The sequence below is a fragment of the Montipora capricornis genome, chromosome 8, assembly GCF_036669925.1.
Source record: "Montipora capricornis isolate CH-2021 chromosome 8, ASM3666992v2, whole genome shotgun sequence".
Classification (NCBI taxonomy): Eukaryota; Metazoa; Cnidaria; class Anthozoa; order Scleractinia; family Acroporidae; genus Montipora; species Montipora capricornis.
The window spans coordinates 40896218-40921335 of record NC_090890.1 but is presented as its reverse complement, the minus strand read 5'-3'; the positions used below and the strand labels follow the sequence as shown (position 1 = coordinate 40921335).

The 25118-nt window shown below is 39.5% G+C and overlaps 1 protein-coding gene and 1 pseudogene across 1 annotated transcript in view; one reads left to right on the top strand and one right to left on the bottom strand.

Annotated features, from left to right (window-relative positions):
* Nucleotides 1-3642: 3642 nt before the first annotated feature.
* On the bottom strand, nt 3643-4981 carry LOC138014550 (uncharacterized; annotated as a pseudogene).
* A 12645-nt stretch (nt 4982-17626) lies between these two features.
* LOC138060098 (BAR/IMD domain-containing adapter protein 2-like) overlaps nt 17627-25118 on the top strand; it is a 20577-nt gene continuing 13085 nt past the window's right edge. The window contains exons 1-7 of the mRNA XM_068905804.1: nt 17627-17801; nt 17882-17954; nt 18056-18145; nt 20942-21003; nt 22053-22124; nt 23746-23790; nt 24448-24540. Of these exons, the coding sequence (XP_068761905.1) occupies nt 17730-17801; nt 17882-17954; nt 18056-18145; nt 20942-21003; nt 22053-22124; nt 23746-23790; nt 24448-24540 (507 nt within the window). The 5' untranslated portion in view covers nt 17627-17729. The remainder of the gene's footprint in view (nt 17802-17881; nt 17955-18055; nt 18146-20941; nt 21004-22052; nt 22125-23745; nt 23791-24447; nt 24541-25118) is intronic.

The window sequence follows — 25118 nt, the reverse complement described above, 5'->3', positions numbered from 1 at the left end:
TGTTCCAGGTTTATTGAGGAACAGAATGTAATTTCCGCGAAGATCATGCATACGAAGGCGACGGGAGAGAAAACGTATTTTATATCGAGGCATGACTCTGCGAAACGCTAACTCTGCTTGAAGTCGCACTAGTTTGCTGAAGAATGCGCAATAAAGCTAAACACATTAATTGGATGAATTTGGCCACACATGTGGCGTGTTTAATTTGATCCAGGACACTTAATTGTGGTTTACAGGATTACCATTGTTCAGCAAAGGTGGGGCGAAAAAGACGCGCCCACGTTACTAAATGTACGCAATTAATCCGATGTCTGGTGACTGGGGATGGGGGGAGCGGGAAAATGTTTTCTTCGCGAGATACCAACGGTACGAGGGCCAAGGGAAGAAGGGCGAATTGCTCCAGAGAAATATCTTTTATCCTCTAGGGAACGCCCCCCTTTATTTCCAGTGGTGATACTTGACACATACCAGGCATACGGATTAATGCTTGACCGTCATGGCTCGACATAAATAACATTATGCGTGCACAGAATGTTTGGTTTTATATCGAGGCATGACTCTACGAAACGCTAACTCTGCTTGAAGTCGCACTAGTTTGCTGAAGAATGCGCAATAAAGCTAAACACATTAATTGGATGAATTTGGCCACACATGTGGCGTGTTTAATTTGATCCAGGACACTTAATTGTGGTTTACAAGATTACCATTGTTCAGCAAAGGTGGGGCGAAAAAGACGCCACATGCCACCGATTGTGGCAGCCCCACCAAGCACAAGCAGAGTTAGCGTGGCGAAAGAAGTCGGATATCACGAGAATTATGAGAATTATGCTGTGGCTAATAATATATAGAAATTGCTAGCGACAGGCCTGTGTAGTCTTAACAGGCAAGCGTGAAACCGCAGCCCTTGCCTGACCGGCTTCAATAAAAAATCTAAGAGCACGTGCAACGAATTAAGAAACCAAAAAGTTAAGTACTTAAGGACCTAAGGGAGTTAGTAAAGCCGCAGCCCCCGCCTGACCGATGGCACCGTCAGCCGAAGGCTTGGACAAAGTAAACATCGAGATTTAAAGGGTGACATAAGGATGAACGGAGGAAAGTGAAGTCGCAGCTCCTGTCTGACCGACTTCAGTAAACCTCCAGTTATGAAAGATTACAAATGAGAAAAGCAATATTATAGCAAGTCCTTTATAGGTTTCGATGTACTTGGAGAACTGGTTATATATTGCAAAGTTAAAAAGTGGGCCGCAAAGTAGCAGCCCCTGACTGTCCTACTTTAGTGGCCACACGGGAAAGGACAGCAACATAGCAGCCCTTGTCTGACCTACGGAGCTGTCAGGACGTACGAAATACAGGAGAAGGACTTTCAAACTTAAGTCAATTGGCATTGATACTTTCAGATCTAAGGTAAACCTTAAAGGCGTCGGATTTCCATCGGCCAAGAGCCCTAATTTGCGCATCAGAAAAACCCTTGTCGGCAGCGTGACACGCGCCCCCGATGCGAAAACTGTGGTTTTTGTATCGACTAAGGTCTAAACCGCAATATTGGAGACAACGCTGAAGCTCGGTATTAAATTGATAGACAGTAATAGGTGTCTGATCCGAATTACAAAAAAGAGGGCCAGGTCGAGTACCTCGCACCTCGCAGTACTTAAGAAGGCTTTTAACGGGGCAAAAGATGACAGAATCATCCCGAGTAATTAGGATATCAAATGGCCGGTGGTCAGGATTATGTTTATAATCAGTGATAGTGATCTTAGCCGTGCATGGGTCGCCATCACGCAATAAAATTTGCAGATCTCGGTATTGGACAACTGAACACGCAAAACGGGTGCTCTTGGTCGAAAGTTCGCCAATTCGGAAAAGTCCATAAAAAGCAGTAAGAAACATGGCCGAAAATAGAGTGCGTTGAAAAGCCGAAGAGTTAGTGTATTCGAGGGACCGGACGAGCTCATGCAACACTGGTCTTGTGATGGGCAAACGAATATCTGAATGTCGTTGACGACTTAAGGCTGTCAATAATTTTTGTATCAAAAACGATTTGGTTGGATCACAAAATCCTCCGAGTTTGTGAGCGTAAGAAATGGCAGAAAGATGTAAAGTTATCGTAGAATAAGCTAATTTTCGGAAAGAAAGATATGAAATATAAAGGGGAAGACAGACAGGAGATAATGGCAACGTGGGGTAAGGGGACCCGTAAAATTGAGCATAAAATTGACGAAAGACGGCCCACGCGCGGTGATACGATCTCTGGGATCCTTTAGTTAATGCTGAGCTCAACAAGCCACTCAAGTTAGAGACCAACTCTTGGGCAGTAGGTTGTCGGGCACTGTAGTTGGATTCTGGTCTACATCCGGTGAGAGTTCCTTGAACTTTGCTACTTGACAACGTGAAATGTAATCGGCGCGAGTATTGTAAAACCCGGGAATGTGTTTTGCGTGAAATAATACATTGTGTCTGAGGCAACTTAGCACTAAATCCCTGATCAACACCATAATACTCCGATGTTTGGACGTCTGCTTATTGATAATGTCAACAACGGCAGCGTTATCAGTAAAGAATATTACACACTTATCAGCCATTAAATGTCCCCAAATGTGTATCGCGAGGACAATAGGAAATAACTCTAACACTGCAATGTTATAAGATTTCCACGTAACCGGCCATTCGCCGCCGAACCAGTGCTTACCAAAGACAGCCCCGAAGCCTATTGAGCCCGCTGCATCGGTATAAAGCTCAAGGGTATGCGACGTTTCCCATGTATCTTCGAGGAAAAATGATTTACCGTTGAACTCGTCTAAAAACCGCATCCACAAAAGGAGATCCTGTTTCGAGCCTTTACATAAACGAATATGGTGGTGTGGCTGTCGGACGCCCTTGGTAAGATCGATCAGGCGACGAAGAAAAGCACGGCCCGGGACAATAACTTGACAAGTGAAATTTAGTAAGCCTATTAAAGATTGAAGTTCTTTTAGCTTCACTGTGCGACGTTTATAAAAATTGTGCAAGAGCATGCGGCATTTTTGAAGCTTTTCATCAGGTAGACGCGCTTCTCTTCTCACCGAATCAAGGGTAATGCCTGCAAATTGCAATACTGTGTCAGGGCCTACGGTTTTTTCCGGAGCAAGAGGTACTCCTAGATGATGGCATAAAGAAATAAACTTGCCCAAGTCGGCCTCGCACCGGTCTTTGGTTTTAGCAATAAACAAAAAATCGTCTAATATGTGCAAAACAGATGAGGCACCCAGGTGATGAATAGACAACCACTCCAATGCGGTACTAAAAGCTTCAAAAATGTTGCATGAAGAAGAAAGACCCATGGGGAGGCACCGGTCAAAGTAATACAAGTTATCGAACTTCATACCTAGCAAGGAATAGTCGGCAGGATGAATTGGTATAATACGAAAAGCCGACTTGATGTCGGTTTTAGCCAAAAAACAACCTTCCCCGATGGCTTTAATGGCTGTGATCGCATCACTAACGGATGCGTATTTGACAGAGGAACAATAGTCAGGAATAGCATCATTAACCGAATTTCCTTTGGGATAGGATAAATGATGAATCAAACGAAATTCAGACGGGTCTTTCTTGGGTACAACGCCCAAGTGAGAAGTACGAAAGTTCGTAAAAGGGGGAGTTTTAAAAGGACCCACAATTCGGCCTGCGTCGCATTCCTTGCGCAATTTCATTCTAGCAATTTCCGGTTGGGCGAGGACACTTTTGAGATTAGGAGATTGAAAAGGAAGCCGATCACCAACAAAATTAACACGAAAGCCACAACGGAAACCATCGACAAGAAAATGCTTTTTGTTTTGCTCATAACAGTGTAAGAGGCATTCAAGCCTGTCCACCCTTACGGGGGTTACTGGCGGGCTGTGAAGGGCCTGATACTTGAGTAGAGTTTCCTTTTGGTTTAACTCCACTATACCGCTGTTGAGGGCTTTGTATTGAGCATTGAATTGCTGGGTGCTTTGCTCCACATTTATAGCAAACGTGTTCGAACTGACACCCTTGGCAGTGTTTTCCGGCGTGAAATGTCCAACACGTGCCTCGTGGGAAAAAATTCGAACGAAAACGCTGGCGTGTCGAGGTTTGGGGCTTGTTGGGGATCGACTGTGATTTCCGAAAATTAGCTGAGGCCCTCAACCAAAGTTCCCAATGTATTTGATCCCATGGATATTTATCGGGTGCAGATTGCCTCAGATAACGAAATTGTTCGTCATACCAGAGCCAATCCCCGTTCGACAAAGCAATGTCACGGACTACCTCGCAATACTTCATCAACTGCGGGGTTTCACTCTGGTATCGCTCAGTATAGACCGAGACAAAAATGTTAAACGCCGAAACCCACTGTTGTATGTTGGAAACCTTTTTTGTGGCGTGATACGGCTCAAGGGTCAGCCGCGGCTGCTTTGATAGCCCAGAGGAGGGGGTCATCGATAACGCATACTTATCGATTTGAGGGGTGGAGGCTAATAAGGCCCCAAATTCCACATATTCGTTAGCCCAGATTTTAGCTTTTAATTTTGGAACCCACCCGGGAACTAAGATTTACTGACACGCTAGCAAACATTCGTCTAGGCTGCACCTTGTCGGGACCCAGAAGCAGAGAATCATTTCTTGTACCTGCACCGGTGAGGCTACTGACATGGCTGCTCACAGCTGAAGTGACGCTATCTGAAGACAGGTCGGCTTGAGACTGGCCTGCTAATGTGGTTTCAATCGACGTGCTGTCCGCAAACGTGTTTTGGCGCAAGATCTCGGTGAGACTGTCCTTAGATAATGCTGTTTTCACCGCTTCCGAGATGGCCGTCGATATGGTGGCGGAGAGAGCGTTTACGTCCAAGGAGACCAAACCGGGGTTGTTATTAGTTTGTTCAGGGAGAGGTGGGACCGTTGCAGTCAGCTCTGATGTCCGCACTCGCTTAGAACGTGTTTGGCGGCCTATCCTTGATGGCTGTGCCGGACGCTTCCTAGGAGGCATGACTTATAGATAACAGATAAAATTAGGTAATTAAATACCATGGAATGCTGTTTGATTTCGAAAGAAAATTGATAAGAAGGAATACGGCGTAAGATGACAAGATGAAATTCCATCCTAAATTTTTGGTCACAGTTGAGGTGGGGCAGTTCCACAAGTTTTCCTTAAATCTGGTTTATGAGCAATGATATGTAACCGGATGAAAAAGAGCATGAAAAAGAGAAAAAAGCCAAGTTCCCAAAAACAATGCATTACCGCCTGTGCCGAGTGCATTGGACCACTCGTAAAGAGGCGGTCAAAGAATTGTACACTCATATGGCAGGAGTAAGCATATAATAAATTATCGCCAAAGCCATAAATGCACGTTGGACGTGCCAACCATGGTTCAAAGGAACCGAACAAGCACAGCCATTGCTCGTGGGAGTAAAACCCAACGGCAAACAACAAACAGGGGCTGTTAAAACAAACAACAACTGACAATTCGGCTTGGCTTAAAACAAAACGGAACTGGCAAATCTTAAGACAGTAAAATAAAAACCATAAAATGCCTGGGCAAGGTGGGCAGTATAGATAAGAAGTTGTTTCAAATTTGTTACATAGCTTAAATTTGCCCAAGGTGCGGCTACAACGATTGTAGGCAACGTAGAACTGCCCCCCTCAAACTACGATAGAGCTTGTACTGCCCAATGCCGTTTAAATGTATCCCGTCATGGGCCATAAAATTAGTTTTTGCTCTCCAAAACCCTTTATGGCTCCAGAACATTGCATAGGGGATGGGCTCTAGCACTACTTTTAAATACTGATTTAAGAGGATGACGTTCTTGTTAAAGGTAGGAGCCCCCGTTCGATAAATAGTTTGACAGACACATACACATTTGACTTTAAGCGAATCATGGAGGGACCTGGTAAGGTCTTCAATTGCTGAGCCAACGCTCACCGGAGAAAGATGGCTTAAGTCGTTAGTTCCTAGCTGTATAATAACTATGTCAGGCTTGAACCGTGCAACCACAGAAAGATCAAATTGAACAGTCTTAAGGACTGTTCTTCCCCCGACCCCGTGCCATTTTAACTCTATGTCTTCGAGAATATTCAAGTTAGCATCGAGAGCTGCATTCCGCCCTAAATATTCGCGTAAACGGCGAATAAAGGAATGGCCAAGTATCAAAACACGTGTTGCCGACATATCACCGCCTGGGAAACAGTATTGTAAACTGAAGGCGAAATAGGGAACAAAATAATCCAAAGTAAAAACAGGTACTTGCCTGAAAGTTCTTGGACTAGGGTAGGAAAAAATGTTTTCTTCGCGAGATACCAACGGTACGAGGGCCAAGGGAAGAAGGGCGAATTGCTCCAGAGAAATATCTTTTATCCTCTAGGGAACGCCCCCCTTTATTTCCAGTGGTGATACTTGACACATACCAGGCATACGGATTAATGCTTGACCGTCATGGCTCGACATAAATAACATTATGCGTGCACAGAATGTTTGGTTTTTTCAAAAAAAAAAAACCAACAAAAAAAACATACTTTTATCAAGTAATACGAGGAAATTTTGAATGCGCTTATTGCATAGAGATGTCGAGCTTGACTTTCGTAATAAGAGGACAGGTAATCTGCAAATATAAATATCGTTATCCTCTTATTTACATTATTACACCGTTTCTTTGACACGAGAATTACAGCGAAATGAAAGCACAACTTTGTCGCGAATTTTCTATGATAAAAACTTGTTCAGAAATCCAAAATCTACGTTAACAGCACACACCAGGCCTACTCCTGAGTATCTGGCTAGAAATCATTTCCTCTGGCCGCGCTTCAGCCATTCGATGAGGGCCAGTCTCGTGCTTCTTAAGTTGCCTCGCTCATGCCCAAAAAGAATTCTGGGTAATTCTGCCATTCCATGACAAGGAAAGACTCCCGATTCTCATTTCATAGTTTTTTTCATAAGTGTCGGGCCACCCAGTCCTACCAGCAAAATGACGCATCGATTGAAGGTTTTAGCTTTCAAAACTTGCCCACATTGTGTCAGTAGGTGCTGGAATTCGTCCACAGAAAGGCCAGAGAGACAACTTCACTCGTGAATCGCCATGTTTACAACAGAGCATTTTAGGCGTCCCTGTCTGCATGAAACCATCTCTTCACTCTGTCTGAGAGAAGACCAGACACGCACGGTTCTTACGTTACGTTTATGCCTATAAAATCAACTCAACCGTCAATTGCTGGTACAAAAAAAAAAAAAAAAAAACCAGCATGTTCATTTTTTTTGGTAGGCTGGGTATCGAAGAGCCAGAACATTTGCGCATGCGCTGACGGAATGTTTGAACAAGAGAGAAAAACGCAGTACCTCCAGACACCGGCGCTGGAGCGTCGTACCAAACGAGTCATCCCGGGATTTCGGCCCGTGCGATCGCTTTTGGACGCAGTTGGCCCTTCGCTGCTTTCTGCTACCGACCTTGCCTCCCGGTACGGCATTGAGGGAGAGATATGTCGGCCCCTAAACCATATGTGACAAATCCCACGCCTACTCACAGCTCCAAACCGCCCTTGTCAATATAGCGTAAGAATTAGATGGCTTATATATTCAACAGAAAAGTCATTTTATCTGTCATATGGTAAGCACTGGAGTCGCAGATTACAAAGTGTGCGCATGCGCCCTCATAGAGGTAACGTACATACAGTCATAAGCTTTTTCCGAATTACTACAGGAGCTAATATCTTCGAGACATTACATTTACAGCTAAAATACATAGCATATACAGATACCTACTAAATACATAATATTTAAAGATATATTCATTAAAAAGAAAAGCCGCTGTACAAAATGAGGCTCTGGACTCTCTTTTAAAACCAGTAAACTCATAGGTACGGATAAAATCAGGTAGCGCATTCCGCAACTTAGCTGATACGTAAGAAAGAAGAGAACTAAGACCATAACTGCTTGTTCCAGGTTTATTGAGGAACAGAATGTAATTTCCGCGAAGATCATGCATAAGAAGGGGACGGAAAGAAAACGTATTTTTCATATAAACAGAAAAACCCTTTTTTCAAAAAAAAAAAACCAAACAAAAAAAACATACTTTTATCAAGTAATACGAGGAAATTTTGAATGCGCTTATTGCATAGAGATGTCGAGCTTGACTTTCGTAATAAGAGGACAGGTAATCTGCAAATATAAATATCGTTATCCTCTTATTTACATTATTACACCGTTTCTTTGACACGAGAATTACAGCGAAATGAAAGCACAACTTTGTCGCGAATTTTCTATGATAAAAACTTGTTCAGAAATCCAAAATCTACGTTAACAGCACACACCAGGCCTACTCCTGAGTATCTGGCTAGAAATCATTTCCTCTGGCCGCGCTTCAGCCATTCGATGAGGGCCAGTCTCGTGCTTCTTAAGTTGCCTCGCTCATGCCCAAAAAGAATTCTGGGTAATTCTGCCATTCCATGACAAGGAAAGACTCCCGATTCTCATTTCATAGTTTTTTTCATAAGTGTCGGGCCACCCAGTCCTACCAGCAAAATGACGCATCGATTGAAGGTTTTAGCTTTCAAAACTTGCCCACATTGTGTCAGTAGGTGCTGGAATTCGTCCACAGAAAGGCCAGAGAGACAACTTCACTCGTGAATCGCCATGTTTACAACAGAGCATTTTAGGCGTCCCTGTCTGCATGAAACCATCTCTTCACTCTGTCTGAGAGAAGACCAGACACGCACGGTTCTTACGTTACGTTTATGCCTATAAAATCAACTCAACCGTCAATTGCTGGTACAAAAAAAAAAAAAAAAAACCAGCATGTTCATTTTTTTTGGTAGGCTGGGTATCGAAGAGCCAGAACATTTGCGCATGCGCTGACGGAATGTTTGAACAAGAGAGAAAAACGCAGTACCTCCAGACACCGGCGCTGGAGCGTCGTACCAAACGAGTCATCCCGGGATTTCGGCCCGTGCGATCGCTTTTGGACGCAGTTGGCCCTTCGCTGCTTTCTGCTACCGACCTTGCCTCCCGGTACGGCATTGAGGGAGAGATATGTCGGCCCCTAAACCATATGTGACAAATCCCACGCCTACTCACAGCTCCAAACCGCCCTTGTCAATATAGCGTAAGAATTAGATGGCTTATATATTCAACAGAAAAGTCATTTTATCTGTCATATGGTAAGCACTGGAGTCGCAGATTACAAAGTGTGCGCATGCGCCCTCATAGAGGTAACGTACATACAGTCATAAGCTTTTTCCGAATTACTACAGGAGCTAATATCTTCGAGACATTACATTTACAGCTAAAATACATAGCATATACAGATACCTACTAAATACATAATATTTAAAGATATATTCATTAAAAAGAAAAGCCGCTGTACAAAATGAGGCTCTGGACTCTCTTTTAAAACCAGTAAACTCATAGGTACGGATAAAATCAGGTAGCGCATTCCGCAACTTAGCTGATACGTAAGAAAGAAGAGAACTAAGACCATAACTGCTTGTTCCAGGTTTATTGAGGAACAGAATGTAATTTCCGCGAAGATCATGCATAAGAAGGGGACGGAAAGAAAACGTATTTTTCATATAAACAGAAAAACCCTTTTTTCAAAAAAAAAAAACCAACAAAAAAAACATACTTTTATCAAGTAATACGAGGAAATTTTGAATGCGCTTATTGCATAGAGATGTCGAGCTTGACTTTCGTAATAAGAGGACAGGTAATCTGCAAATATAAATATCGTTATCCTCTTATTTACATTATTACACCGTTTCTTTGACACGAGAATTACAGCGAAATGAAAGCACAACTTTGTCGCGAATTTTCTATGATAAAAACTTGTTCAGAAATCCAAAATCTACGTTAACAGCACACACCAGGCCTACTCCTGAGTATCTGGCTAGAAATCATTTCCTCTGGCCGCGCTTCAGCCATTCGATGAGGGCCAGTCTCGTGCTTCTTAAGTTGCCTCGCTCATGCCCAAAAAGAATTCTGGGTAATTCTGCCATTCCATGACAAGGAAAGACTCCCGATTCTCATTTCATAGTTTTTTTCATAAGTGTCGGGCCACCCAGTCCTACCAGCAAAATGACGCATCGATTGAAGGTTTTAGCTTTCAAAACTTGCCCACATTGTGTCAGTAGGTGCTGGAATTCGTCCACAGAAAGGCCAGAGAGACAACTTCACTCGTGAATCGCCATGTTTACAACAGAGCATTTTAGGCGTCCCAGTCTCCATGAAACCTTCTCTTGCCAACAAAGGAGACTTTTGTCTGATTGGCTGTTGAAAATTGTAGTATCCAGTTTTCCAACCGCGCGCTGTGATATAAACAAAGATGGCTTTCGAAGCGGTGATTTCAACCTGTGCTTCTTCGATCGTTCTATATAGCTTCTGCCAGTTGAAGGTGGTCATTTATAGTTTACGTGACAGGGAAAGATTCTGCAAGGGGCATTTAGTCGGTGGGAATTTTTCTTTCGTTACGCTTTTTGTAAGCAGCCCTTTTAGTCTGCTCGGGGAAGCAACGCCTCTGAAGTTGCTTCGAGTCAGCTTTTATACTTTTTAGCTTTACTTCTCCATTTAAGTGAACAACAAATGCTCAAAGTGCGAAAAGACCCGAGAAAAGGCCAGATTCCTTTGTTGGGAAGGGAGTACTATCCAACGTGGTTGCGAAATATATCCCTCGAGCTCGCAGGCTTCGATTTATCCAACTTGAATGCAGCGCTGGAAGGAAGTATGTCACTTCATTCACTTTCTTTCATTGATGGTTTAGAGTTATGAGATGTCCTCAGTCCTTTGAAAGAACATCTTATCACAACAGATACGTCGACAGAAATTTAATACCAGCCGCTATTTTGTGTATGTGTCTGAGGCCAACCTGGTTCACTGCATTTATCTCATGTGCAAACACTCTCAAGATACACTACCTTAAAAATTTCAAGAACTTTCATTTAACGGAACCAAAACATTATTCTTAGATACATCAACTGATCATGAAGGCATGTTTGATAATATATGCTAAAATGAGTCAATAATGAAGCTCCAGTTTATTACTTTATTGGATAATTCTGTCCTTGATCTATGGTAACTCCATTAAAGTCTCGCCACAGTAATTATTCATTGTTTTCATCATTTATGCTACCAGCGAATTATTCAAAAGTGATGTTGATGTTCTTAGGAAATCTATACAATAGTGACGAATGATGTGGTCACTGCCATCAGACTTGTAGGTTGTACTGAAATGAAATTTTCTGAATGAGTTCTCTTTGGGGAGGTAAAAATTTCACTTGACCATTTGAAGATGTAAAATTACACCCACATTAAATGTACAATTAAAATTGGGATGTCTGGAAATACATAAAGTAGGTCTTGTCTTCTGTGCAATGTTTAAAATTAAAAGGACAATTAAAGGCAAAGGAGACTTTGTGATAGAACTCTGATACAATATTAACTACTTATTAATTTCGATGTGGGCAGTTCATGCTCATTCATATTCATTGCTCACTTTTGTGGTAAGTTACTATCTCACTGCAGAGAATAAAGTAAATTTATCTAAATCAGGATGAAAGTGTACAAAATGTGCAGCCATTGATCTTAAATGTTTTTAGTCTATTAATTAACTCATTGACCCCTGGGGGTTCCCTATTGAAGAGTAAAATGCTAAGTATGGCCGGTTTTGGCCGGTTTAGGGGTGAAAGTTATATAAAATTATATTATAATATTACTAAATATAGTACGTCAATAATATTACCGTATCAATAATTGAGCCAGTATTTAATAACTAATATGTCCCAATGAAATTTAATATTGATTCCAACAGTGTTAAGTAATTAATATAGATTGATTTAGGATGATGGAACATCACACACCATTTTGTGTTCATTAAATTTATTTTTTACTTCATTCCTGGTGTATGGCAACTTATAGTAACTGCAAAAATCTTGCAGAAGAAATTGAAGAGAAGGTATACCTGAATATTATGGCTGTTTTGTGTGTCAAAAAATTTAATTGACCTGGTTTTTGTTTATTTTTGCTGCCATTCCTTGCACACAGTCACATGTCTCAAAAGTTGAATGTGCAGACAAAGGTAAAATAATTCACTGTACAAAGTTTAAAGAATTGTTATATTTGTATTATTTATTAAATGGGATTCCAAAAGCAGAAAGGTGCAAATAGTGACGCACACACCCATGCAAGGCAGCCACACAAGGGAATGAAAATTTTAAAATATGCATTATTTACAAATGTAATGTATAATTACTTATCATGTAAATCATCATGAACAAAATTATTATATTTTACAATAATTACTTGTCATGTAAATTTTACTATACAGTTTGTAAATATCTTTAAAATTTCAATTACTACAGTTTCCCTCAAATTTAAAGTAAAAAATTTATCAAATCGAAAAGTGCAGTGCAAAGTTGTGGTAAGCAGGCATTTTTATTTGTAAATATTACTACACTAACAAACATTTTTTATGTAATTAAGTATAATGTTTAATAGCTGGGACTAATATTTATTGCAATAAAAGCAAGAGTCTTATTTGCAGTACATGCACATTGCATTTAAGAATGCATTGCATCTCAAGAATTTGACCCAGAGTTGAATCAACGCATCACAAAGTGCCAAGTTTCGATGAAAATTAGGTTTACTTTCACAGGACATTTTCGTGCGCCCTGCCACTTTTGAAGGAAAACTTTCAAAGCAGTTCGATTCTTCACAAATATGTGCTTTCCATACTAATGGCGATCGCTGGACAAAGACATATTTGCTGAGATTTGACCGAAAGTAACGTGAACACTGACGCCGTTGTCTGATTTGGGGTAAGAAAATTTCAGTTGCGCGTCAAATATACACGGTTGTAGTTCACATTTCAAGAGGAGAAAAGACAAAAAAATGTCCAGAAGGTATGAAAATCACTCATTAACAATACAGAGACTTTTGATGTCTTAGTCCAGAGAAAATAACACTTGATGGTGGAAAAAACAAGCACTGTTTCGTCGACAAAGAAAAGCACTTTGGTAAACGGAGAAGTCGAAACGTCGGGGTTCAGTATTCGCTGTGCCACTTTTACCGGGAATATCTCTAGTCAAACCTTATCTTTGGCTCACAAAATATCACCTGTTGACGGCTTTTCGTGGACCAACGTCGGAGACAAAAGTCCTGTACTCTTAATGACAGAGTTTGGTTTAAACAGAAAAAGCTATAAACCGATTGACATTTTGCAAAATGACTCTTTCGTCCGGATAGAATGTATTCGCTTAAAAGAGAGAACAAACGAAATTCTTCTGTCATGTTTTTCTGTTACTTACCTTAACTCCATTCATTGATAAATTTTAAGCTGTGACATCCTTTGAACGGTTTACCAGCTCATTTACCACTGACGCGCCATAAGCAAATCCCGTCAACCTGGCAAATTTGTTTTGCATTCACTTCAAGCGCGGGTATCCACGTGAAAAAACCACAGCGGAAAATTTATTGCCGGTTCCAGTTACTTTAATACGTAACATTATTCAATATTGTGATTTGCACATTCAATCATGACCATACGCGTTGCAAATAAGGCAAAATTTTTCCAACTTCGCGCAATTCTTTGACAAGTCTGAGCACACCGCATCATTCTAAAACAGCCGATCTAAGCATGTTTCGTTTCATCCGAGATAAAGGATTTTCCCAAGTAGAAGGAATTGCCGAGGTCTTTCTAGGTTTTGTCCATCTTCTTTCGGTATTTGTACCACAAGTGCATAGATAGCATTGAAAGTGAATGCAATAAAAACTACAACTAGCGACAGCGTCGACATCTTTTCTTCCCGCGTTCTAAGACTGTCTCGAAGGTTTTCAACCAATCACAATGCAAATAAAATTGAATTTGCCATTGATAATGCTCATGCGTGACATTAGTCTCCTTTGTTTCTCTTGCCTCTGTTTTCTTTCAAAGGCTTTCCTTTACCCACAGTCTAGCTTAATGATGCCAGCCTGGTGGCTTCTGTAGACGAAAATGGCCTGAAAAGGCAGTTATAAAATGATTACATACCTGCCAGATTTGAGCCAACTCGCTCGCTCCCTATCGGAACGCAAACGGTTGACAGTTGTCACGTGATGCTCTAACATGAGCCCACATGTACTGAATACAGCATATGTTTCAATGGGGTAAGTACCTCATGTATCCTTTATTGTTATGTATTTAAATATAAGGTACTTATAGTGTATTTGATAATTAGCCCTATATACCTATGTATACCCTTAAAGGGGTATGCATGGGTATATAGTGGTATATAAGGGTGTACATGGGTATATTGGGGTATATATTAAAGGGTATACATGGGTACATAGGAGTATATAAGGTATACATGGGTGTAACCTTTTATATAGGAGTATATAAGGGTTTACATGGGTATAAATGGGTATATAGGGGTATATAAGGTTATACGTGGGTATATAAGGTAAATATCTAAATGGACTAGAATAAAGAATGATCATATGCCAATCCCAAATATGGGGTCAAATATGTGTATATTTAACACTTATTCCGTGAGCGCGCGTTGGATATGAGATGATAGATAGCCAACGAGGCGCGTATCCAACAAGCGCGAGTGGAATATTTGTTTTATTAAAAACACCCCCAAAATATAGAAAACTTGACTACAATAAAAATAAAAAGGCCCAAAAAATCACGCATATGCTTGCCGTGTTTGTAGATCATGGTATAATGGCTCATAACCCATGATGGCTTAGCCAATCAAAACTCTCGAATTGCATTATCCAATGATCCAGTTTTTAATAAAAGGGTATACATGGGTACATAGGGCTAATTATTTAAAGACACTATAATATAGATGGTTTTCAGTCACGTGACTTGGCGGCCATATTGGTGTACAAAACAATACAAAATGTATGCATGGAATATGCATAAAAATAGAGTTTGGTTCCCAAAGGAGAGAACGTCTATTGTTCTTTTACACCAACATGGCCGCTGTGACTTCACGTGAAAACGATCTTTTCGCGTGGAAATACATTATAATTTTAATACACTATAATAGGGGATACATTAGGTACCTAGGCACCAAACCATTGATTTAACGAAAACCGCTGGTCAGCAACCCTGGTTCTGGTCATTGCTGTCTAAGGTCAGTATACACGGTACGATTTATCGGCCCGGAAGGCGTCGGAGCGCAAATCTTGCGTATATATTAACAGCCGATGAATGACCGATTCATGGGAATGTAAAGCGGTCCGATTCAAAAATTCTGTTGCACTGCAGTAGATTTTTTTAAGTCGGGCCTACACTCTGAGAGAAACCGCCTTGTCAATCAAAGGGTATGCGAGTGGGTAATATGCACAGAGCGTTCAAAATGGTGGAAACTAAAAGGACAACGGGAAGGTCTTTGGAGGAAAAATTACACGCTTTGCACAATTTTCACGGTACGATGTAAGCCGGCCTCATAATTCCAGATATCGGAATTTACCGCAAAAGGGGAATAATTTTTGCGTTTAGTTAACAGTGAGCTTTTCCAAAAAGCTTACGCACATGTGTACGCATTAACTTTGCAACTGAATGGCCGTTTTTATACTAGAGACGCATAATTCGTCTGGGGCAAACTTGGGCGTCTGTTAAATTCGTCTAGTAGTAAAGACGGGCACAAGACGCATTATGCGTCTGGACGAAGTATCTACTTTAGTGCGTCTTCGAAGACACACTAAACTGGATAGTTCGTCCAGACGAATTATGCGTCTCATATAGTTCGTCCCGTTTTTACAGTAGACGGATAACATGGAAGACGCATAATTCGTCTGGACGGATTATGCGTCTCTAGTATAAAAACTGCCAATGGCCGTTTTTATACTAGAGACGCATAATTCGTCTTGGACGAACTTGGGCAAACATTTTTTCTGCGTCTGTTAAATTCGTCTAGTATAAAGACGGCCACGAGACGCATTATGCGTCTGGATGAAGAGAGGAATCTATTTTAGTGCGTCTTCGAAGACGCACTAAACTGGAAAGTTCGTCCAGACGTATTATGCGTCTAGTGCCCGTCTTTATACTAGACGAATTTAACAGACGCAGAAAAAATGGTTGCCCAAGTTCGTCCAAGACGAATTATGCGTCTCATATAGTTCGTCCCGTCTTTACACCAGACGGATAACATAAGAGACGCATGATTCGTCTGGACGGATTATGCGTCTCTAGTATAAAAACGGCCAATGAAAGGTCCACCTGTCCTCCTCAGAGCCCTAGCCCTCCCTAGAAATAAAGAGAAGAACGTGATGAACATTGCATTTCTCTCCTTGTGACGAAAAACAATATTGTTCTAAAATAAAAAGAGGACAGAAATTTGCAGATATGGTTTTGTAGAACAACCGTAACGGTTACTTGTAGTTAAAAACGTACTCTCACGCACAGTTGGCGACCATTCTCCGGCAAGTCAGGGTTCGAGCAAAAAGGGAAAGTAGAGTTTGTGCGACGGCATCCTCGTAATGACACAACACGTTGATCGATTCCAGAAAGGGATCGAGTTTCACAAAACTCTGGAAAAGGTGATTTTTCATCGTAAAATCATAAAGAAAATTTTCAATTCTTACTCCTGCTGATACTTAAAGGGACGCGAGAAATGATTCCGTGACGTTGGTCATTTATGCAGCGGCGGTGTGTTAGTGTCTTTCCCCTTGTTATATTATTCGGAGTAGTCAAGTCATTTGGCAGAGCCAACGATTCCTTGATGATCTTGTTTAAAGAGTAAATGTTACAGGGGTTTTTCTTGAATAGTATGACTTTTTTATAATATAAATATTTGTGAACAGTATTTTTAGATTTAAGATCCTATTTTCGGGGTGATTCTCTTTCGTTGAAAGGTTGAATTATGTCCGTTTTTTGCAGAATAAATTGGATAATTATTCGACTTGTTTAATAAGTTTTGCGAGTCTGAGCGGCTGAAGACAAAAACAGCCTAGCTGCTGTCAGAATACGCGCATCAGGAAAAGGGCGGTGACTCTTCACATGAGACAAAGACACAATGAAAGTGCACTCAAATTGCATGAAAAACAAAAATGTTTAAAATTATCATGTCCAAATAGTTATTTTTCAAAAATAGTTGTTTTAAAAACTTGCAGTTTTTAGGGGTGACATCTATCTAGAGTCTACTCGACTGGGAAACTCATAAATTAAAAAATTGTTAAAAGATTTATCCTGTAACTGACGTTGTTCAAAAATGTTAGTTATGGTACTGTCCACGACAGGTCACTGCTATCATCACAGCTGTGTCCGTTTAGCAGCCCAAGATGAGCTTGAATGACCCCCGACCTGCAGGAAGCAAGAGGAATTAAGCCCATGATTCCACGTGACTGGAAAAACTTGAAGAAACGTTTCATTTTCAAGCAGGATTTTCTCGCGCTTATTTACATACCCATATTAAAATGATATTAAGTAGTTTTTTGTGGTAACGGAAGAGGATAACGGAGGTTGCAATTGGAACAAAAATGCTAGTGACCGCAAAAGAATCCATGCTTTTACCAAATCATCAACTTTATGACAATTTTAAGCCATAAAGCCTTAAATCGCAATGCTTTTTTTTTACCCTTGTTTTGTTTAATAAATAAACCTCAACTGGAGATGAATAATTTATTTCTCAGCTGTATGATGATTAATTATACTGCTGACCGGTTTAGAGGCGAGTCCAGTGTCGACTCCAGTCACACGATGCTAGAAAGATCCGAGACATTCCGGCATTTTGAACTCGTCATGAAAATTCGACCGGTCAATTTGTCAACATGGATATCGTAAAAGAGTTGGAGACTAAAACCGAGGAGGAGCTTCACAATATCACGATATTGGCGTACCAGGTGATGAAAAGTCGACTTAATTTGTTTCCCCAGATTTGAGGGTTTTTTTTGTTAGACTATGATTTTTTTCTTGTTCACAGAATATCATCAACCTTTATCCTGCATTGAAAGAGCTTTTTATAAACGCGAAAAATTATCAAAAATCATTACAAAGTAAGTAAGATTATAATCTTTTTGGCTCTCAAGAATCACTTGTTCGTGTTGACGGGCAAAGCGAGCGTTTTTTATGGACTTTCGTTTTCTCTAACATTCAGATGCTCGGCAAGCGGCAAGTCTATTTCACGACTCACTTGCCAAGATCTCTCAATTGGCTCTGGACTCGAAAGGAACCGCCCATAATCTTGGTAAGCTTTACGACAGTATTGCTTTTTTGCCTCAGTTTTTAACATAAGCCTCTTCGAACGAGTACTTTATTGGGCAAATGAAATTCAAGCCCTCACATATTTCCTTGATTTGTTTACATTTTGGGAGTTGGACGAAAAAGGCTAATTAATAGATTCGAGCCGGGTGGTTTGTCTGAAGTCACGCTGGAATAATTTGTAAGAAAGGGTTCGACAAGTTAAGTTTTTGGTGCCGAGGCAGTTGAGTTTCACAGTAATATTTAAGCTTATCGAGGTCGCAAAGCAACTTTCTATTTGCGAAAAACTCGATCGTGCAGAGAAATCTCGAAGTTTATTTGGCTCCATCTCAAAAAGGTTGTTAACGCTTGACCGGTCGAGTTAGCCCTCCGGCTAGCAATTACGTGTTTTACTGTCGTTCCAATGAGCCACACGGCCGTTTACGAAACAAAACTTTTATAACTTGGACTTTAAAATTAATTTGCTCTGAGATGCAAGTAGTCTTTAGCTAAGGTAGCATTTTATTAAGCTTGATGGCAAACTTCGAAGTCATTAGTATGGTGCACCGTTTTGCATACAATTTGCCTGAAAAGTAAATGAGAGTTGTTTTGTCGTCTAAGTGACTGCAAGGACAATAAACACAGTCAGTGAGTTATCCTTTACTACATTAATTGGGCACGACTTCACAAAACAACTTTTTAAGTTCACAGCAAATTTAATCTTTAACAATCTAATAGTTTTAGTATCACCCAACTAGTCGGACAGAAAAGGCAGTAATAAAGTTAGCAAATGCAAGTTGAAGAAATATTTTTATGGGAATAAAACGAAAGAAAGCGTGATGCGTTTCGCTACTCGAGGACTATAATTTACTAATAGTCCTCTAGTATCGTAGCCAATCAAATTGCAGGATTTGCATTAGTCCACTAGGTGGGTGATACTAAATGACATTAGGCACAAAATAGCACCTAGTAGAATTCCAAAGCAGTTTCAAGACATTTCTAACATCCATTCCCATTACACTCGATCCTCTACTTCAAACAATTTCTCCTTAACACTAAGAAATCTTAGAAAGAACGACTTCACTAGGAAAATAACAAGGCTATTTTTTGATATTTTAATTTCTGAAAACTCTTATCTAGAAACTTGCAAAATTATTCATAGAATAAAGCATTTTGACAAATGATATTGGTCTTGAATTAAATTAATCACTTTAAATGCATTTAACGAATTACCTACTACTGTTATTCCTCAGTTCTTTTATTCGAAAGAATCTTTATAACTTGATATTTGTGATAGCCTTCATCTAGAGTAAACCTTTTCACTAAATATTATTCAGAAATCAATTAACTAGAATCTCAATCTGTATTCCACTGTAGTACTGACTGTTGAGTGCACATGTAGTTGTGATCTGTAGCGGAATCAATAAATAAAATGAATCAGTCAATATTGGCCTCTCCCGGTGTTTGCAAGGGATAAATTTTATAATTTCATTTTCGATTTCGAACCAGCATGTTCGCTTGCGAACCAGCGTGTTCAATTGTCAATTTTGAACCAGCGTGTTCGCTTGTCAATTTTAAACCAGTGCTTTCTTTAGTCGATTGACACATTTTTAAAGACTTCAGATCAAAGAATTGAACAAATTACTATAACACATCTTCTTATAGCACAAACAATTGTCATTGAACTCCAGCGTTGCGTAATTAAAACCACTCACAACTTGGACAAAGCGGGGGTAGACAATATTGCTTGATTAAATGCGTTCAATACATTTATTATCTGGTTAATCGCCGTTACAAGCCGACAACTAAATGTTGGGTTCTTTAGCTTAGCAGACATTGCTTTTCAGGGTCCATTCAATGTAAAATACAGTGCTGTTATTATTATTGTTATAATTTTCCTTCATCACCATGTGCGTGAAAGTTCGAGTTGCGCTGATGAAACACATTCCCTACACGGGGCTGCTGAAAGTTTTTATGCCATCAGTGTAATAGTTAAGCTTGTGTTTATACTAATACATGTAGTTAACTTTCAGCATACCATTTTGTCATGAGTTATGTTCACTACAGCGTGCTTTTTCTGTCACTTATTCTTTATGGCAGCAGTTGCTCGATAATCAAACCTTCATTTTCTTGTTTTAGAGTAAATTCTCAACTAGAGACAGTGTATACCACTACAAAAGCAATCCACCGTTCTCTGGACAAAGAGTATAAAAATTAATGTTTTTACGTTAATATTTGGACTCAGACAGAACACTCTCAAAGTGTGTAAATAAAGTGTAATCAATGTAATATCCAAGGGTTCAGTCAAAAACCTTCATACAATTGTTGTACAGTATTTATCTTTTTTTGATTGAATCAAAAAATGAAACGAAAATTCATGTGCATATTTATTCAAACAATACTCAAACAACCAGTAAACGAAAGGTAACACTTTAACATCACAAGATATTGCTTAGAACTTAAGTAACACTCCCTCAGCATTCCACATTTCAAAAATGTGATGAAAATTATGCCTTCAAGACCAAGACTCTTATCAGAGTTACTTCACACCCTTCCTTTCCTACTTTCATTTATTATAGTAAAATAATTTCACCTCTGTGTTAAACTTTCACACATTCCAGAGACAAAAAACAATTTTGCCTCGTTGGCACTTGCTGCAAGGCACAACTAGTTATAATTTGCTGAAGTTGTTATTAAGAAGACTAGGAAATGCCTGTATAACTTTCATTAGACAAAGCGCTCAGGCATTGGCCCTAATGTCAAGCCACCCCTTAACAGACTTTTACGATTTCATTGTTTGCAGGGGAGACCATTAGTGATGTGGTAGCTGTTAACAGGGACATTGAAGCCAGACAAGTTGGTGTGGTACGTATAATTTGGAACCATAGCTGCTGAGGAAGATATAACTAAGGCTAGCCAGTAGCCCATTTTCGAATTCTCACGGCTGGACTGGGTCTAGCATGGAATGGAGGCTAATGTGGGCAAATCTTTTCAAAATAATGCAAATTACCCTCCATTTCATGCTAGATCCAGTCCAACTGTTAGAATACAAAACTGGCCTATGGCAACGAATACCTGATTTACTTTACAGTGTTATTTAGAGATCAACCTGATTTCATTCACTTTTTCTCTTCCATAAGAAGTGACACTTACTGATAATATGTAATACAAGTTTGCCTATGCATTTGTGTTTTGAAGTCTAAGTTAGAACACTGGTTTTGTTAATCAGGTCGAAAGCAAAAGAACCAATTGAAAATGATGAAATTTTAATCTCTAAAGAGGAGATTAAAAATTTATTAATTATAGAAGGCAGGCAATAAATTTAAACTTTATGGCAATCTCCAAAGGGAAAATTGCCATAAATTTTAAAGTTAATTAATTGACCTGAAGAATTCAATGATCCTGGCTTGTTTTGTGGTTGGACTTGGGAATGGTTCTGCAAATGTCAGCGAAGCCACACTTACCTTTCATTTTTCAATTTGAATTTAATAGCATAGAGTAATGCAACTGCATGTGTTGGTAGCTTAACCGAATGATTTACACAGCGAAGTATACGACAGGTCAGTGGCTCGACTCACCGATCAGACTTACTATTAATTAAAATTTTGTTTTTGTTCGCACAGAGCTGCTTCTTTTTTTCTTCTTTTTTTTTTCGCCACAATCTTGGCGATCTTCATGAAATTCAAGTTAAATGAGACGTGCGAAAAATAAAAGAAATTACTTATGTATAACTCTGATCGGTGGCTCAAACCACTGACTTGGCTATAAGACGCCCCTTGATTTTAGATCACATTTAGGGCCAACAAGCAATTTCTTTGAGAAAAAATGCTGTGCCTATTATAACTGAAAAACTACAGTCTGTTCTGAGACAAACAACTTTTATAGGAATGATAACAGGTGCTTTCTTTATTCAGATGAAGTACCTTCAGAATGATCTCATTGTTCCTCTGGAAGATCTCATTGAATCGGAAATCTCTGGCATAAAGGTATAGATGAAATATGATATCATTACAGTAACTGCATTTACCTGTGTATATTATGCACCTGAGTATAATACACCTGTACACACCCCAATTTTGGACTACATTTTGAAAAAAAATGTTGAAGCAGAAAACAAAGAAATTGTTCATACAAAACTAGCATGAAAACATCCATTTCCTGGATAAGAAAAAATTCTTGTTCCACTACTTACAACAGTAATTAAGTTAATCAGCGTAGGTAAAGTGTTTAAAAACTGAAACCTTTATACAAACTCTAACTCTAACGCGTAGTCACAATAATATTGAGCAGTTCTCTGGCACAAGATTCGACATCAACAAGTTCATCTTGTTGTCCATCCACAAGATCATGGTGTTTATCCTCAAGATTATTTTAGTATTCCATACGTGACAAAGTACGATTCAATCATCTCTTCAGGAGTTGTGTCGCAATGCACCAACGATCCACATAAAGTGATGATTTCTTCCGAGGGCTTCTTTCGGTGGCCATCAATTCCATCTGCCATCCACCTCTTCCTAAGGCCATCTTTACACAGTTTATTAAAAAAAAAAGAACATTAGAGGGCTGCAGAAGTGAGGTCAATCCATCAAGAATTACTGCTAAATTGGTGTTTCTCTCCAAATGCTGCTTTCATGCTTTCAGCCACACAAGCTTCAAAAGCAGACATGTAAATAAGCAGGCTTCTTCTTCCCAGCCCACCACGTGAAGCATGCCAAACTCTTCATTCCTTTGGCATCCATCCAGCCTTTCTCTGACTCTTGGGTGGCTCTTTCCTCTTGAAAACCACCAGTGATCTTAATTTTGATCCATCACCAGCACACGTCTACAAAACAGTTACGTGATTCTTCTCATTTCCCGTTGTGACATTCTTCTCTGCGGTGTAATGTTGATGCTTCGGTTTGGCGGCATGTCGAAGATCAGTGGCGTTTTGTCCATATTTCCAATAACGTGTAGTAGGTAGTTGTGTTCTTTTCAAAGTTTTATAATATAACTGTGAAATCGAATGATCTTCAGCGAAATTAACGAGCGTAATTTATCAGATCGGCGGTGTAAACTATGGTGAGTTTCTTGGCCATTTTGATGTTTCAATTAATCACTCAAAAGTGAAGGCTACATTGATCAGTTGTTCATTTAAACGGGAAGGTTAATAATTTATTATTATTAACTCTTGGTTAAGCCTTTTACTTTTCAATCAAAAACCAACGTGTCTTTCTTTATTTGCTAATGAGGGACGCATGTCTAAAACAATGGATTCCGTATAAACATAAATATGCATCTCAATTTTCGGAGCTTTTTGTAGCGGGAAAAAAGTGCATATTATACACAGGTAAATACGGTAATCTTGGATGGAATTAAAGTAAATACTATCCTTTCTTAATATAATTATTTGCCATTAGAATTTTCCCATGTATTTAAATTAACATAATTTCTTGGAATCTTGCATGTGTTCTGTTTTAACTTCATCAATACCTAACAAATTAGTGAAGTGATATCTTAATAATATTATAATTATTACGATCCTCCCTGACATGATAAAAAATATGACTTTGTACTGACAATTTTGTCAATAGATACAATGAATTTAATGGTTGTTGAATCTTTGTTCAGCTTTCTCAGAAAAACTATGGCCTGGAGAACAAATCTAAGGTTGAGGTTAGTTTTGAGCTTTTGCAATAAATTTCAAGAATAATAAAGAGGCCTTCTGACAGGGTGTGCGGTTGCAGAACCGCACAATTCAAATGGTAAAACCCGCACAATAATGCAACCCTGACCCAAACAATAGCTAAAACAATAGACGCTGCAAGGGTTGCGAACCAATGGCGCATAATCTTTGGATCAGCTGCTACACTACTGGTTTGGAGAAAAAAATTCTTTTGAATAATTTTGTTTGTGTTAACAAGGCTAGTGAGTATGATTAGCATGAGGACAAAAGAATAATTTCTTAGCTGCCATTTATGAATACAGTCTATATAATTTACAGGAAAAAACACATGAAGAATAGTCAAGGTTCTGAATTTTGTTCTTTGTGTTTATTTCTTTGGGTTTGAGGGTTACCAGGCACCTTTTTTCAAGATTTGCATAATATGGTGTCTGTTAGTTCTTTATTAAGTTGTTTGTTATGTGTATTCTTGTCTATTAATATTATTTTACAGTTGTCGTTTCTGAAAAATTATTTACACCTGACAAGAATGAATTCCTCTGGACAATAGAAGACCAGAATGAAATACCACTATTTGGATGGCAATGATAAATAATAAGACAACAAAGTGGTTCCCACTTGAGTGTGCGATTTATAATTTTTTTTGTCAGTTGGTTGACAAAGCCAAGGGCGAGCTTTTGAGGGTCAGGAAAAAAAGCCAAAGGAAAAAACCAACAGGAAAATATGAAGAAAAAGAAAAGCAGGTAAAAGGATATGTTGGGGAGTTTTAATGTTTGAGGGTGAAAGCATGAATCAGAACATCATTTATGAGGACAGAAATATTATTCAAATATGTCCAGGGATGCCCCCAATTAGTTGCGGCCACTGATTTCAGTCATGAAGTGTCCCCTTGCTCTTCTTACCAACTTCAACATCACTCGTGTCTTCGACTACAAACAATTATTGTCACAAAGTGACTCCCCCGACACCCTGCAAGCAGAGCCTCCTTTTGTCATCAAACTGGTTTTTCCAGTGCAAGCATCCATTTAGTGATGACACCGATGGTTATAATAATTGAGCCCACTTTACCATGAAAAATCAAGATGGCAGCGAGATCTGGCCTATAAGGCCTGGGTTCAAAACTGTATCCTGGCAACATGCAGCGCATGTTCAATAAAGATCTTACTCGATTCATGCAGAATTATCTTTCTTGAGGACACCAAAATCAAGTAAGGAAAAGAAAGGCTCTGCTAGCAGGGTGCTTCCCCAAATGCTGTTCCTCAAGTTAGCCAGGTAAACAGCTGCATTTACCCTAAGCGAAAAATAACGCTTAAACTTTACC